General features: G+C 44.3%; 1 protein-coding gene across 4 annotated transcripts in view; it reads left to right on the top strand.

Moving 5' to 3' along the window:
* LOC140377177 (glutamate receptor 2-like) overlaps positions 1 to 17,986 on the top strand; it is a 73,052-nt gene that overhangs the window by 16,747 nt on the left and 38,319 nt on the right. For all 4 annotated transcript variants that reach the window (XM_072462507.1, XM_072462506.1, XM_072462505.1 and 1 more), the window contains exons 9-11: positions 1,018 to 1,122; positions 16,821 to 16,928; positions 17,012 to 17,075. In XM_072462507.1, coding sequence (XP_072318608.1) covers positions 1,018 to 1,122; positions 16,821 to 16,928; positions 17,012 to 17,075 — 277 coding nt within the window. The remainder of the gene's footprint in view (positions 1 to 1,017; positions 1,123 to 16,820; positions 16,929 to 17,011; positions 17,076 to 17,986) is intronic.

Genomic DNA, 17,986 nt, shown 5'->3' with positions numbered 1-17,986 from the left:
CCGGGGCAGAACATTGTTGGAAAATAGGAGGGGTAACTGTTTTAAGATATATCGTAAGGATCAAAATGTGCACGTAAATCAAATAAAGAATATATTTTTGTATTCAAATGAAGTATGTATATTGGCAGTGATTTTCTACAGTTAGTTTTTATCTTTGCTGTTTCGCAGTTACTCGTTTGGTTGGTGCTGTGTGAACATGCTGAAGAAGGCTGTATTTGAAATCTCTTTTTTTGTAAATGGTCGCAGTAAATAAAATGCACTTGGGTCTGCTCCAGCTCTGCTCTTTCCTCGTCACAGCCTAAGGTTGCTCTCCGGGTGGAACGATCATAAAGGATTTTGGAATGCATACATTATTTAAAAAAAAAAGATAGCTCAGAAGAGGGAAACAAATGAGAAGGCTCTGAGGCTTTGGAAGCCTGCTTGCGTAGGTGAAGGCATGTATGGAACTATTGTGGCAAAGCACGAGACCATCTGGGCTGGTGAAGGTGGAAAGAGGAGAAAGCAGGGATGAAGGGATACATTTGTATGGAAATTAGAAAAGATGATATCAAACACAGAGGAATCGGGGACGGGGTGGTCCCCACCAGGGGGAGCTGTAGAAAAGCTGTAGTAGAGGTACGGTTGGAAGTGCTGGGGAATCCTATGGCAACCAAGACCTTGGAATTGTCAATGCTCGGAGGATGCTGGTAAATTCCGGACTGAGGTCAGAATCTGCAGGGGTGGACACTAGAGTGGGACATACTGGACAGACATGCGACCGGTCTTTCTGTCTTTCAACCAGTGACTGAGGCATTAGGCTGGTATAAGAAGGCTTCTGGGTAACAAAGGTGTGGCAATGGGGGCATGGTCCTGCTCACAAACCTCAGCTAACATATTTGTTACTTATGCTTAATTTGTTTTTGTCTCATTTATATTTGAGTGTCCTGTCTGCAACTTAATCTTGGACTCTAAGACTTGAAGACTTGACTTGGATTCACCTCGAACTAGTTCCATATGACGTGGGCTCTGTGTCCACAGGTGCGCGTGGATGGACTCACTGGGAATATACAATTTGATCCGTACGGACGAAGAGTCAACTACTCAGTTACCATCATGGAGCTGAAGAACAGTGGCCCCATTAAGGTACTCACACACGCAGCCACACAAGACAAGGTGACAGAAATCATAAGACATAAAAGAGAACAGTGCAAATAAAATTATTTTCAGTCATAAACACAGCTAAACAAAACTGTTTTTAGCTTAGATTTGAACATTGTCAGAGTTTAACCTGTCTCACATCTTCAGGAAGAATGTTTCAGATTTTAGCTGCATAAAACTGAAATACAGATTCTCCATGTTTAGTCCTGACTCTGGCACCAGCAGGAGGCCGCTCCATGTTTAGTCCTGACTCAGGCACCAGCAGGAGGCCGCTCCATGTTTAGTCCTGACTCAGGCACCAGCAGGAGGCCGCTCCATGTTTAGTCCTGACTCTGGGCACCAGCAGGAGGCCGGTCCCTGAGGTCCTCAGAGTCCGAGATGGTTTATATGGCACTAACATATCCAAGATGTACTTTGGTGCTAGGCCATGGAGAGACTTGTACACAAGCAGAGCTGCTTTAAAGTCTCTTCTGAGCCACAGGGGGCAGTGCAGAGACCTGAGAACAGGACTAATGTGATGGTACTTCCTGGTTCTAGTCAGGACTAATGTGATGGTACTTCCTGGTTCTAGTCAGGACTAATGTGATGGTACTTCCTGGTTCTAGTCAGGACTAATGTGATGGTACTTCCTGGTTCTGGTCAGGACCCGAGCAGCAGCGTTCTGGATGAACTGCAGCTGTTTTACAGCTCGTTTGGAGAGACCAGTGAGCGGCCGTTACAGTCTAATCTTCTGGAGACAAACACATGGATAAGTCTCTCTAAATCTGGTTTTGACACTATTTTTGATTTTGGCAATGTTTTTAGATGGTAAAAAGCTGCTGATGTTATTGATTTGATGTGTTAAAGTCTGTGTTAAAGTCTGAGTCCATTATTACCCCCAGATTTATAACTTGGTTTGTAGGTTTTAGAGCGAGACTCTGGAGGTGACACTAACACTTTCTCTTTGTTTCTGTGACAAAGACGATTATTTCAGTCTTGTCTGAGTTCAGCTGGAGAAAGTTGTTTTGCACACACACACACACACACACACACACACACATTCATGCAATGCTCACGTCCCCCTGTGCTGTACGCGCTGGTCTTAAGGTAAATACACAGAGTGATGTGGGGCAGAGACAAAGCTGTGTGAGCATCATAGAGGCTTTACCTGCTGCGCCCATTCATGCAAATATGCACCGTATAAGCCAGGGGTCCCCAAATCAAATCAAATCAAATCAATTTATTTTTGTAAGGCCCAAAATCACAACAACAGTTGCCTCTGAGGGCCACAGGGAGAAATGAATCAACAATGTCTGTGGTGGCGATGGAGTCAGACAATGTCTGTGGTGGCGATGGAGTCAGACAATGTCTGTGGTGGCGAGGGACGATGTCCCAGGGTCCTCTGTCCTTAGACTCTCCTTCTCGGCCAGGAAAAACTACAAAAAAAACCTCTTTGGGAAAAAAGCGTAGAAACCTGGAGGAGTTCCAGTGAAGGAGAGATCCGACTCTCACAGACGGACAGACGGACACAAGGAGACTGGAGCTGGACCCACTCTTCAGGCAGAAGAGGGACCGTCTGAGTCGAGCTGGACCCACTCTTCAGGCAGATGAGGGACCGTCTGAGTCGAGCTGGACCCACTCTTCAGGCAGAAGAGGGACCGTCGGAGGCGAGCTGGACCCACTCTTCAGGCAGATGAGGGACCGTCCACACAGGGCAGGGACCACTTCACCAGGGGAGGGGCATCTGGGTCCACAGGTCCTCAGGAGTGAGAGAAAGAAAAGAAGGCGGTGAACAGTTTGCAAGTGGAATCAAAAAATAAATATTGTTTGATAGCATAAGAAGTCAGAAGAAGAGGATAGTGCTCAAGCTGTCATACTTCCCCCAGCATAGTTACTCCTAGGGCAGCGTAGCTGAAGCTGTGGGTTTATGTTTCTGTTCCTAACTAGTCTGACCATAAGCGATTTCGAAGAGGAACGTTTTAAGCCTGGACTTAAATGAAGAGACTGTGTCAGCATATTTAACATGGGTCGGGAGCTGTTTCCATAACACAGGAGCTTGGTAGCTAAACGCTCTACCTCCTACAGTACTTTTAGAGACTCTTGGCACCACCAGAAGGCCGGCATTCTGAGAGCGAAGAGCTCTGTTTGGATGATATGGTACAATAGCATCTTTGAGGTAGGATGGGGCCATGTCATTTATGGCTTTGTAGGTCAAGAGTAGAATTTTGAATTTGATTCTAGACTCGACGGGGAGCCAGTGAAGAGACTTCAGCACTGGCGTAATGTGCTCTCTTCTTTTTGTTCCTGTTAGTAATCTTGCTGCTGCATTTTGAACCAGTTGAAAGCTTTTTATGGAGCTTTTAGGACACGCTGCAAGCAGGGAGTTACAGTAGTCTAATCTAGTCGTTACAAATGCATGGATACGTTTTTCGGCATCACTTTTAGGCAGGATTCTTCTGATTTTGGCGATGTTGCGCAAATGGAAATAGGCTGTTTTACAAGCTTGATTTATATGAGCTTTAAATGAGAGCTCCTGGTCAAATAAGACTCAGAGGTTTCTTACAGTAGAACTGGAGGCTACACTGACATTGTCCAGTGTGACTATCTGCTCAGATAGAGCGTCTCGTAGATGCTTAGGACCAGCACAATGACCTCGGTTTTTTCAGGGTTAAGAAGCAGGTAGTTTAGTGTCATCCAGGTTTTTATCTCCTTCACACAAGTACTAAGTCTGTCTACTTGATCGCTCTGATCAGATTTCATTGATAAATACAGCTGAGTGTCGTCTGCATAGCAGTGGAAGTTAATGCCATGTGACCTGATAATGTTGCCTAATGGCAGCATATAAAGAGTAAACAGAATTGGACCGAGTACCGAACCCTGTGGCACACCGTAAATTACTTTAGAGCTTGGTGAGGAGCTCTGGTTTACATTAACAAATTGGAACCTATCAGATAGATAGGATTTAAACCAGCTGAGGGCTGTTCCTCCAACACCTACATCACATTCTAACCTCTGCAGTAGAATGTTGTGGTCAATGGTGTCAAACGCTGCGCTGAGGTCCAACAGAACCAGGATTGAGACCAGTCCATCGTCAGCGGCTAATAACAAATCATTTGTGACTTTAACTAGTGCAGTTTCAGTGCTGTGGTGGGCTCTGAACCCTGACTGGAAAACTTCAAATAAGTTATTGTCCTGCAGGTGGCGACAAAGCTGTTTTACTACAACTTTTTCAAGGATTTTAGAGACGAAGGGAAGATTTGAAATAGGTCTGTAGTTTACCAATAGGTCGGGATCTAGATTAGGCTTTTTCAGAAGAGGTTTAATGACTGCATGTTTGAAGGACTGTGGAACATAGCCACTTTCGAGTGAAGTATTTATTATATTAAGAATAGAGTCTATAATTAGGGGGAGAATGTCTTTGAGGAGCTTGGAATGGGGTCTAGGACACAAGTGGAGCTTTTAGAGGACATAATGGCTGAAGTTATCTCTGCTTGATCAACAGCTGTGAACCTTTCTAAGTTTACAGGTGGATTTATATGGGACGTTAGATTTACAGCTTGGGCTAGTTCAGGGCTAATAGCGGGGGTAATTTCATCTAATTTATCTCTGATTGTTTTTATTTTATTATTAAAAAATAGGAGGAAATCATCAGAGCTAAGTGTAGCTGGGATTGAGGGCTCTACTGCACTGTGACAGTTTGTTAGCCTAGCTACAGTACTGAAAAGGAATTTAGTGTTACTTTTGTTGACTTCTATTAGATTTGAATAATATCTGGTTTGGGCCTCACACAGAGCCTGCTTATAGGACAGCAGGCAACTTTTCCATGCTTTTAGGGATTCTTCGGTGTGAGAGCGACGAAATAATCCCTCTAACTTTCTAACTCTTTGTTTATGTGAACGCAGTTCTTGGTTGTACCATGGGGAGGCGCGCTTTGGCCTAATGACCTTCTGTTTTAACGGCGCGACAACGTCAAGAGCAGACTTCAGAGAATTCATGGTCAAGTCGACACATTGATCACTTAAACTGGGACTAAAACTGTTCTCAGCAGGATCACATGACGTGATCACATGACATGATCACATGACAGGATCACTGAATATTGGCTCAATTATTTCTTTGAATTTTGAGATAGATTTTTCAGATATTGTCCTTTTCATTATAACTTTATTTTGTGGGACTGGATGATCTTTAAGAATAAACTGAAAGGTAATTAGGAAATGATCTGACAATAGGGTTTTGAGGGAGGACAATGAGGTCACTAATCTCTGTTCCATACGTTAGGACAAGATCCAGAGTGTTCTTGTGAGTGTGAGTCGGTTTATTTACATTCTGAGTGAAACCAATGCTGTCTAACAAGGCGCTGAAGGCATTACTGAGAGCGTCATCACTCATGTTCACGTGGATATTAAAGTCTCCAGCTATAACTATTTTATCCCAGGCTAACACTAAGTTTGATATAAAGTCAGAAAACTCTGTTAAAAACTCTGAGTAGGGACCAGGAGGTCGGTAGATAACTATGAACAAAACTCCTTTTTGGTTTTTCATATTTGGACATGTGATCGACAGCATAAGGCTTTCAAATGAGTGAAATGCATTGTTAGTTTTAGGGCTCATAAGTCGGCTTGAGTGGGAGATCACTGCCACACCACCACCTCGGCCTGTGCTCCTGGCAGTCTGAAAGTTAACATGGGTGGGTGGGGTTAACATGGGTGGGTGGGGTTAACATGGGTGGGTGGGGTTTACATGGGTGGGTGGGGTTAACATGGGTGGGTGGGGTTAACATGGGTGGGTGGGGTTAACATGGGTGGGTGGGGTGGACTCATTTAGTCTGACGTAGTCGTCTTGTTGAAGCCACGTTTCAGTTAGAGCTAGAAGATCTATGTTATAGTCACTAATTAATTCATTAACTAAGAGCGATTTGGAGGAAATTGCTCTAATGTTTAGCAGTCCACATTTTAAGTGTTTATTCATTTGTATATTTGTGTCATTTGTGATTGTTATTTTCCTTAAGTTATTTGGTCTGACGCCTGAAATATTTTTATGAGATGTGACTTTTTGGCATTATTTGTACGAGGGACACGAGGGACACGAGGGACACACACAGTCTCTATCTGTCTTGAATCTGAACACTTCACATATAACAGAACGGGCGAGAGTTCAGCGACAGAGGAGCGTCTTGAACTGCTGCTCTGCACCTGGGGCTCATCCCTAGATGGTCACTTAACACGACTAAGACTATCGGTCAAATTCCGAACTAATAGGGATGTACCCTCCGAAGTCGGATGGATGCCATCCCTGCGTATGAGCCCGGGCTTTCCCCAAAACGCACTCCAGTTATCAATAAAGACAACGTTGTTTTGAGGGCACCATCTGGATAACCAGTTGTTGAATGCTGAGAGACGGCTGTACAATTCAGCATTGATCCGATTGGGCAGGGGACCAGAAAATATTACAGTGTCTGACATCGACTTCGCTAGGTCACACACCGCGGCTACTTGAACTTTGAGCACCTCTGATTGTCTCCGACGGACGTCGTTACCGCCTGCGTGAACCACGACTCGCCGGAAACGGGTCCTACTCTGCTTTAAGATCCTAAGGTTTCCTTCGATGTCACCCATTCTGGCCCCCGGGTAACACCTAACGCTAGCAGCTGGCAGCTTCACGTCTCTAACAATAGAACTCCCGATTACAAGAGTTTCTCTCGTGTGTTCAGCGGGCGTGTGATCGCTGAGGGGAGAAAACCTATTATAGACGTGAAGCTCACGGCGCTCTGAGGTTCGGCGTTTAGTGCCTTGTCCCCTCCGAACTGTCACAAAATGGTCCCTATTCTGTTCCTGGTCTTGTCCCGGCTGCACGGGAGACGCTGAGGGGCTGAGCTCGGCCTTACTGCAACTGCTAATGCTAATGCTACGCCCTGCAGCGCGGTCCGGTAGCCCTCGCGCTAAAACCGAACTATAACTGGACTTTAGCTCCTCTAAACAGCGGATCCGCGCTTCTAACTCCGTAACCCTGGCCTCCAAAACTACCACTACACTGCACTTCACGCACCTATCATCAGAGAAGGAGCCAGGGTTCTGACTCGACATATGACAGCTCAAACAGGTAAAGGTAGATCCAGCCATGACGCTAGCGGCTAGGCTACGCTAGGCTAGTTCAGGCTGGAGCTAGAGAGTGAGGAGGGCTTTTAATCCACGAAATACTGAAAAGCGAGCGGCTTGAGGCTCCGGATTGTTTGCGGAGAAATCAAACGCTCACTTTTGTGTATATGATGTGTAAATAGTGTGTATAATTCGTGGATTAATCGGTAAAAGGCTCTAAGAACGAACAGCTCTGAAAACGCGACACACTCACCGGAAATGACGTCACCGGAAAAACCCCAACCATCGGGCCGGGGACCGGTACCGGTCCGCAACGCGTTTGCTTCTGGTGACAGCATCTTCTCCGACGTAACTTTGGCCTGTCCCTCATGACACGCTATTATAAGCTTGTTTGTGGATATATAATGAAAAGCCTTATAAGAAATTGCCAATGAAATCCATTGAACATAATGGCAAGTATATTATATCTCTGCTCTTGTCCTGCGTGATAGCATTTCTGATACGTGCACGTGAAAAACAAGTCTTAGAGAGCATTTTTGCATAGGGGAAAAGGCCAAGTGAGGAGCAGACAAGGAGCCAGCGAGGATGTTGGAGGAAACTGCAACTGCTACGCGATCACCTGTTTTTACTTTTACAAGAGTTTGAGCGCTACTTCCCGCGCCGTGACGGTAACAAGACAAAATTACGGAGCAGACTGGACTTAAACACAGTGCGGGTGTCATTGTCTCCCATCAGTCCTAGATGGGACCATCTCATTGCACATTTGATGCACTTATTTTTGCCATATTTATCTGACGAGCTTCCACCAGTCAGAAGAACAGTGAAGACACGTGCAACTGTACGTTATGTTACTCCAATTCGGATCTTTTGGTATGGTACACTTAATAATGTACAGAACGCGTCTTTTCCGAGCTGAATTGAACGGAAGCCTAAGCCCCGCCCACTCCCGCGCAAGTTAACCTGACACACCTGACACATAAACTGGCACACCGGTCCGTGAAAATAAAACCTACATTCACCTTCAAAGCTCTTCACCACCTTGCCCCCCCCTACCTGTCTGACCTCCTCATCCCCCACCGCCCCACCCGAGCTCTCCGATCCTCCTCCTCTCTCACCCTGACTGCACCAACATCCCGACTCAAAACTTTTGGCGACAGAGCATTCTCCCGAACAGCACCCCGACTCTGGAACTCCCTCCCCCAACCTGTCCGCCACTCTCCCTCACTCACAACATTCAAATCCCGCCTAAAAACATACCTCTTCACCCAAGCCTATGACCTCCCCTACCCCTAGCCTCCTCTACCCCATTGCCTACACTTCTACCCCCTGTTACATCCCCATCTTTTTCTCTCTACTTCTTCTGTCTTGTTCATTTTATCTGTATATTAATGTGTATTGTACGTGTTGTCCCCCCTGTCTGTAAATACCCCCCCTTTTTTATTATGTTCAGCGTCTTTGGGTCACTGAAAAGCGCTATATAAATAAAAGTTATTATTATTATTATTATTACATTATTCCGGTCCATGGTACAAAAAGGTTGGGGACCCCTGGTCTAAGCGCATTATTGATCCAATTCCAAGCACTTTTACCCTGACTGTGGATGTCACGGGTCGGCCACAGTCACACCACACTCTCCATTTTTGTGATTTATATTGAAATGCCATGTTACATGAATCAAATGAGCTATATTTCAATATAAATCACAAAAATACTGTAAAAAAGTTATCTATCTAGTTTGCCTATGCATAAATCATAAGAAAGAAATGAATGAGACAGTATTGTAATTACAATGAGTCTCACTTTGTAACATTTAGTCATCTGCAGTTATTGTAATATGAATGTCTTTTTAAGTTCATGTTTAACTTCAGTTGAACGTGAAGAGTTAGGGAGCTGATTCCAATGAAATATGGCTTTATAAAACACAGTTGACTTAAAACACCAAAGCAGAAGAAGGAGAGTCAGCTCTGGAATAAAGTCTAAAGAATGAAGTCTGGCAGTAATGTAACACTTGGATACCAACCGCCATTTCAACAAAAACGGACTTTCAGCAAAAAATTCTCGGCTGTTTTAAAAATACTGCATTCCAAATATATAAAACAAGTAGCAGATTATACTGTCAGCTATGAGAGGCGAGAATGCATTAAAGCCACACTGGTCCTGTGACGAGTTGGCCACTGTCCAGGTTGTACCAAGGCCTGAAGTCACTGGGATAGGCTCCAGTCACCCGCGACCCCGAAAGGGAACAAGCGGGAGAAAATGAAGGAATGAATGGTCTTATATGAGCAATATGGCCCTGGCAGCCTGGTTTTGGGCCACCTGTAATCTTTGAAGCTTTCTTTGTGATGCAGACGACCATATAAGTAAGTACATGTTATTTATACAGCACCTTTCACAGACATAAGTCACAAAGTGCTTCACAAAACAGAGAATAAAACTTACAGTGAGCAATACATATACTACAATAAACAGTAAAATCAGTCCCTAAAGCAAAAGTAATTAAAAGGCTCAACTAAATAAAAAGGTTTTGAGCTTTAAAAGCAACAACAGAGTCCAGTGACCGTAGCAACAACAGAGTCCAGTGACCGTAGCAACAACAGAGTCCAGTGACCGTAGCAACAACAGAGTCCAGTGACCGTAGCAACAACAGAGTCCAGTGACCGTAGCAACCACAGAGTCCAGTGACCGTAGCAACAACAGAGTCCAGTGACCGTAGCAACAACAGAGTCCAGTGACCGTAGCAACAACAGAGTCCAGTGACCGTAGCAACAACAGAGTCCAGTGACCGTAGCAACAACAGAGTCCAGTGACCGTAGCAACAACAGAGTCCAGTGACCGTAGCAACAACAGAGTCCAGTGACCGTAGCAACAACAGAGTCCAGTGACCGTAGCAACAACAGAGTCCAGTGACCGTAGCAACAACAGAGTCCAGTGGAAGATCATTCTAGAGTCTGGAACAGCCTGGAAGGTTCTGTCTCCTCTGGTCAGAAAACGAGTGCGAGGAACCAACAGTTTCTGATCCAAAGACCTCAGTGAGCGAGGGGGAGTGCACGGTTTAATCAGATCGCTGATGTACAAAGGGACCTGACCATGCAAAGCTCTAAAAGTCAGGACTAGAATTTTAAACTGTTTCCATGGAGACCGGCTCCAGTGAAGGGCTCTGAGGGTGAAATGTGGCCCTTCTATTTGTGCGGGTCAAGATCCTCGCTGCAGAGTTCTGGACCAGCTGCAGACGAGAGAGTTCCTTCTTGTTTAGACAGGAAAACAAACTGTTACAATCGTCTAAAAGTGAAGAATTATGAATTATAAGTTCCAGATCATTTTGAGACACCATTTTCTTGAGTTTAGAGATTTTCCTCAACTGAAAGAAACAGTTCCTCGTCAACAGCTGGAGTGGTGCTCTAAAGACATGTCTTTGTCAAAGACAACACCCAAATTTCTAAGACTTTAGCAGTCTGACCTAAAACACCCAAGTACTGGTTTATCCCTGGAATGGCATCATCAGGGGCAGTAATCAGAGTTTCTGTTTTGTCAGCATTTAGCTGCAGAGTTTTGACTCAGCCGTTGTTTTATTTGCACTAAACAACTGACCAAGGAGTTCAGCTTCTGGATCTCAGAAGGTTTAAAAGAGCTGAATATCGTCATGAACAGGTGGTAGGAGACATCTCTAAACTCTTTAATGATCATTTCCAGGGGGATAATATAAAGTAAAAATAAGACAGGACCTAAAACGGAGCCCTGAGGAACCCTACAAAGCAGATCAGCTGAATCAGAAGTTATTTGGTTTGCAGCAACACTAAAGCTCCGACCGGATAAATATGAGGAAAACCAATGAAGAACTGACCCTGATCGTCCAATCATGTCCCTCAGTTTAACAGGATATGATGGTCGACAGTGTCAAAGGTCAACCGTGCAGACAGATCCAGCAGAACTAAAACAGTGCATTTCCCAGAATCAGCATCATAATGTCACTAGACACTTTTATCAATGCGGTTTCCGTAGAATGATGTTTGTGGAAACCAGATTGAAAAGAGTCGTAAATGTTAGACTGATCAAGGAAATCTGACAATTGTTCAGAGACCACCTTCTCCAGGATCTTGGACATGAACGGGAGCTTTGATATGGGTCTGAAACTTTTGGGGTCTGTCGGGTCCAAGTTTGTTTTTTTCAGTAAAGGCTCAACTATGGCATGTTTAAATGGACCAGGAAACACACCAGTAGAAAGAGAGAGATTTACCATTTTGGTACCCCAGGGGCCAATGACATCAAACACCTTGAGGAAGAGCCTGCAGGGAAGGGCATCTGATGAACAAGAGGAGGGTTTCATCTTGGTCACCAGAGCTGAGATGTCCCCTTGAGTGACAGGCTTAAAAGATGACCAGTTTTGGGAAACAGGCTCCACAGAAACAGGTTTATCACACAAAAGGGGTTGGATTTGGTCTTTGATCATCTTGATCTTATCGATAAAGAACCTGAGGAATTCGTTGCTGTCGGCTTTGCAGAAAACAGGTGTAACTGTAGATGTAGGACATACAATAGAAATGATAGTGTTAAACAACTGTTGTGGAAAAACTATTCTATAACAAATGACAGAGAAAATGAGGCGAAATATATCCAAGTTGTCTCGTTCATAAGTGGTTCTTTATTTCAGCCATGCACAGCCAAAAAGCTCTCCCTGACATCTGCCTTTCTGTCCCTCCTGATCTGACCAGATCAAACATTGAGTTCAGCTTATTAAGGCATAACAGGTGCCACGTATGCACAAAACCAGTCTAAACATATTGCAGAAAAACACACTCAATGTTCTACCGCATGTGAGACGTCCTTGGATCTGCAGCTGTCAGTCTGACTTCACAGAGTCTGCAGAGCCATAATAAGTGTGACCCGGATGTTACACATATGTTGACCTAAGTTTTATGGCCTAAGGCAAAGACATGACATTTTTACAACACTTTGGGTTTTTTCTTGTTCGATGTTATTAGCTGGCGGAAGTAATCAGATCTGGAACTTTCCATCATTTCATTGTAAGATGAACTCTGAGGTGTGACCTTTGACCTCAAGATTGGAGGTTTTCCACAGATGCTCAGTTTTCCGACATAGTCTCTTTAGGTTTAGGATATCTTCATTTATCCAAGGACAAGCTTTTTTCTGTGTTGACAAGGTGGATTTTACAGGTGCCTGATCTAAAATGGATACACAGTGGCTGTTAAAGGAATTAATTAAACTGTCCACATCAAGACAATTCAGAACAAGTGAGGATCAAATACAGCAGAAAATTGGACGATCTGTATTTGCAGTGATAATGCGCCTCTGAGACCTGATGTTTGAGGCACAGGCTCAGGAGAAAAGTTCAATTCAAATAAAACACAGCTATGATCGCTCATATCCACACTGAGGTAAGCAACACTCAGGCCAAGTGAAAACACCAAGTCTAAAGCGTGTCCCTTTTGGTGAGTGGGACCAGAGACATGCTGCTCAAAGTTAAATGTTTCAGTCAAGGTTAAAAGATCCTTTGCAGGGCATGATGAGCCATCGACCCAAATGTTGAAATCCCCAAGAATTAAAACATTTTCCAGCTTTATAATAGAAGATAAACAGTCACTAAAGTCCTTTAAAAAGACCAGGACCAGGAGGCCGGTAGACTAAAACACAGTAAAAAGGACTTGAAGAAGCAACCTTGATCATCTGTAATTCAAAGGAAGTGAAAGTTTGTGAGTTTATGACTTTGCATGTGTGACGGTCCTGGAACACAACCGTAAGACCTCCTCCACGTCAACCTGGGCGGGGCATCGCAGCAACAGAGCAGCCAGCTGGGCAGAGTTCATTTAAATGAATAACCTCTCCCTCTCTGCCAGGTCTCAGTAAGACACATGAAATCAAGGTTTTTTCTCGTAAACAGTTCATTCAAGGAAAAGGCTTTATTGGCAATTGAACGGAGCTATATTCTAGCTGACACAACAAGAGATTGTATGACTTGCTTAGCATCAGGCATGATGCCACAAATGCCCTTTATAATGGCCCACCATTCAGTTCTGAGGCAGGATTTGTACAGGCTCCTTCTGGAATCGTGACCCCCGATAAGGTGCTGGTGATGGTGCAGTGTCTCACCCTCTACCCTGAGATACTACACGGTGGAGCTGACTCCCGTCTTCACAGACATTTTTAACAACTTCCTGGAGACATGCCATGTCCCAGTCTGCTTCAAATAGTCCATCATTATGCCTGTCCTCAAGAAGCCCCGGATCACTGGTCTTAATAAGATAAGATAAGCCTTTATTTGTCCCGCATTGGGGACATTCCAGAGTTGCAACACAAAGTAGGTACAGAAGTAAATAATAAAGAACAGATAACTTATAAAAAAACTTTTAAAAACACTCTTAATAGAAAAGCTCTTAAAAACCTCTTATATTCTAAATAAAAAGTAGAAAATAATAATAACAATAGTAACACTCTTATTTACAGCTGTCATATGGACAGTGAATATTGCACCAAACAGTATAGCACATGAATATGACAGTATTGCACATGATTTTGAAGATAAATGACTCAGGACAGTGTTTGTTATAAAGTCTGACAGCAGCAGGAAGGAAAGACCTGTGAAACCTTTCCTTCACACAGCGAGGCTGGATCAGTCTCTCACTGAAGCTGCTCTCCAGAGCGGAGAGAGTGTCCTGCAGGGGGTGAGACCCTTCTGTCCCCCACCTTCTGCACCGAGTCCAGAGCACAGCCCAGAACGGAGCTGGACTTCTTGATGACTTTGTCCAGCTTCTTCCTCTCCCTCTCTGTGACGCTGCTGCTCCAGCAGACCACACCTACAGGAGGGTGCTGACGTCTGTGGTCATAAAGTAATTTGAGTGCCTGGTCTTGCCCCACCTCAAGTCCTTCACCTGCCCCCTGCTGGACCCCCTGCAGTTCACCTACAGAGCCAACCGGTCTGTGGAGGACGCCATCAACCTGGAACTCCACTTCATCTTGCAGCATCTGGACTCCCCGGAATCCTACGCCAGGATCCTGTTTGTGGACTTCAGCTCTACGTTCAACACCCTCCTCCCTGCTCTGCTTCAGGACAAGCTCTCCCAGCTCAACGTGCCTGACTCCAAGAATGTCTCAGACACCCGGACTATCAGCACAGCTAACCGTTATGTGAAGGAGCGGGTCATGAAAGTTGCAAAAGTTAAAGGAGACCTCCAGAAAATAGGCAAACAAGTGTTCTTTGCTCAGGATATTCCATACAAAGTTCGCCAAGAACGAGAAAAGTTTCATCAGTCAACATAGGCAAAGAACCCATGCCATGGGTTCTTTTGTAGGTAAATGGTGTCTCTGATATCTTGAATGTTGAACCTTGTCCTTGAGTGAGAAAGAAGCTCATGGAGGTTAAATGTTTGGATGGTTCAAGACATGGCATTGGTTGGTATTTGTGACCAGATAAAGCCGTCCGTCCTGGCTCTAGCTGGCAAACTGCAGCTGGCATAAGTTTGTCCTTTTTGCGTGGATCCATAAGCTTAGCCCACTTTGTTGTCAGACTCTCAGTTGTTTCTTCGCCCTTTAAACTTTGTCTTTGAGATTATAATAGGCAAACTTGATGATAATTCCCCCCATGGCTGCACTATTATGTTGAGATTGTTCTTCAGGATACTCATGACCACTTTGTTTACATTTTCTTGATAATTTTCTGGAACACCAAACAAAACCAGACAGTTACACCTGGAATACTGCTCCAGAGTATTGTAGGGGTCTCAAGCAACAGATATTCAGTTTAGTGATTAAGGAGGATTTAGCGACAATGTAGAAGAAAACGTGGCACCAGGATAAGATCCAAAGCTAAAATAAGGTCCATAATCGCGCTCGTTAAAGGTCTGAAGGGTGACTTCACGGTCAGGGACTTACGACATAGTCTAATCAAAACAATCAATAGTCAATAAATCTTTTGTGTGGTTTATTTATCAAAACAATCAAAATGGCACCGCTACAGCAGATTCTTGCGGGTAAATCACAGGTGATGTTCGTATGAGATTTAAACAGCAGATTCATGCAGGTCGTCAGTTAAACTAGGGTTTTTGCCTTGAATAATCAAACGTGTCGATGCTAATCTATATCAAAAAGAGGGAAAATGAGCTTACACTAGTGAGGATATTATTAATTAATATTGAGACCAGCCCAGGTTTACCAAAACCACGCCACAACTGCAAATTAAGGCCACACACTGAGATTCGGTTTACGGTTTGGTAGAATAGGTCTGCGGCCTGGTCCTTGTTCTCGTGGAAAAGGAGCGGCGGGACCAGCGGAGCAGTCTCAGGCGTGTACCGGCGGCGGAGGCGGAGGAGGCGGAGGCGGCGGAGGAGGCGGCAGAGGAGGCGGCGGAGGCGGAGGAGGAGGCGGCGGAGGCGGAGGAGGAGGCGGCAGAGGAGGCGGCGGAGGCTTCTGTGCTGGCTTGGAATGGCTCAGTCTCTTTCAAACGCTGGAACGTTTCCTCAGCGTTAGCGGCGTCACGCGGCACTCAGATGGAACGTAGCGCTGATCTACGAAAACGACGTAGGTTGCTTCAAAAGTAAAATAGACGAGGTAGAAAAAGAAGAAAATAATCTCAGTCCGGTTAGCGCTTAGGCTGCTTCCAGGTGTATTCAGAGTTCAGAAGGCAAACGAAGCTTGGCCAAAGCTTCGTTTGACCCACGTGTTGGACCTTTGTTGAGAAGAAAAGAGAGGTCAAAAAGTTCCACGTCCTCCGAGACATGATTCAGAGAAAGGAGAAGAAAACAAGAGGGCGTTCGCCCTGGAGCGTGTGTTTTTTGTTCAGCGCGCCCGGGGCCGCTAAAAAAGGAAGGGGCGGGCGATACTGCGACTACTTCCTGTTTAACGTAGTTTTGGCCAAAAAAATAAAACCCTGTTTTAACATTACACAATTAACACTTTTAGCAGTTTGTGCACGTTATTTCTTGAGTTGGATACATTTTACATCTTCTTTCACCTTTGATGGGCACTCGAGTTAGAGCGTTGAAAACATAAAACCTTAAACAGTGGAAAATGCATAACACAAGGAAAAACATGCAGTGTATGGAGCAGATCCAGACAAACATTCATGACATTATCACATAAACATAATTTTCATCGACGGCAGTCTTCCTGTAAGAACTGTGAGGGGAGAATGTCTGTTATCACAAAAGTACCAGAGCCCTCCTGTGGTGAGGAAAGAGAAACATTGTTCAGAGAGGTTTTCCTGTTATCTTGCAGTTGAGGAATGTCACATCTCCATTCCCCCACAGTATCCTCAATGTTGTCTTTATCCTTTAGTTCGTTCAGTGAATCAGCCGTGCCTTGTGGCAACTATTTGCTTTTTGCCATCTTGTCTTCACCTCTTCACCTGAGTCTTATAAATGTGTTCTCTCTAATCCAATGATCTCGGGTCTACATTTGATCTTTTAAATGGGCCGGTATGGTTCACTCAAGATAGTGGAGACACCTTTGGACCGCACCAATCTGTTCATATACACAACTCTGTGTTCAAATGTGTTAAGCTTTATTTTTTTTGTTTATTTTTGAATACTAAGTTAAAAGGGGCAAACTGTACACGTATGTTAACACATGTTCACCTGCTCCTTGTTTGTGCACCAGATCGGTTATTGGAATGAGCTAGACAAGATGGTGGTGACCAAGTCTGACCTGTACCCAAACGACACCATTGGGATGGAGAACAAGACAGTGATTGTGACCACCATCCTGGTAAGTACAGACTCGAAAGATGGGTCTGAAAAAACAGCCTGACCACCGTGTGTGTGTGTGTGTGTGTGTGTGTGTGTCTGCAGGAGGCTCCCTATGTCATGCTCAAGAAGAACTCCGAGCTCTTCCAAGATAATGAGCGCTATGAAGGTAACATACAGTATTCAATCTACGTACTACAGATTTAAATTGTAGGCTTTTATCCCCAGGACAAAGTTTAAAATATATATATATATATATATATATATATATATATATATATATATATATATATATATATGTATATATATTTTTTTTATTTACTCGCGATTCAAATGGCAAGTCAAAGTTAGTTCTATAATTTCTTTCTGTAACATATGTTTTGCATGCACATTGCACAGTAGTTTTGTGGCACATTGCTTACCCACTGATCATTTAAAGGCGGTATGGACGATTTTTCGGCGATTTGAGAACGCATGCGGAAGTGCGCATGCACACTCCTCCGTGCGGACTGATACAACACACACGTGCGTTTGTTTATTAGCACAACGGAGTGCATCACATCGCTCGTCTCCCGTAGATTTCAGTCCACTTCTGCGTCAGCTCGAACTGTCTTTCTCCGTCTTCATTTTGCCCCGTACACTGAGGGAACTATATTATGATAGATCCATGCGCTTAGGCACGCGGAAACGTGGGGACGAGCCTGACGCGGCTGCAGGTGAGCGATAGGTGCGTTTTATGATTGATACGTGGCAGGACAAATGATTTATCCACGACACGAGGAAATATGATACAAAATTTGCTGAAAAAAATCGTCCATACCACTTTTAAGGTGGTTTGTTCCCACTCCTATGCATGCGCAATGCCAATGTTCCCCTGGGTAATGGTGTAGTCCTATTTTGGATCTGCTTTAGCTCTTCAAACTTGGAACCGTCCACAGCTTGTATATGTTTTTTTAGAACCACCATATAAAAAACACTTGAAAACTGTTGTAAGGCTGTTGTAAGTCTTCAATAAAGAGCAAAATGAAACAAATGAATACGTAAATCTACATAACAAGGGAAATGTACTTATCCTGGCTC

Source organism: Eucyclogobius newberryi, unplaced genomic scaffold, assembly GCF_026437365.1.
Source record: "Eucyclogobius newberryi isolate DKJ021-1_F unplaced genomic scaffold, fEucNew1.0.hap1 SCAF_4, whole genome shotgun sequence".
In the NCBI taxonomy this organism is placed as follows: Eukaryota; Metazoa; Chordata; class Actinopteri; order Gobiiformes; family Gobiidae; genus Eucyclogobius; species Eucyclogobius newberryi.
This window is presented reverse-complemented; position numbering and strand designations above follow the sequence as displayed.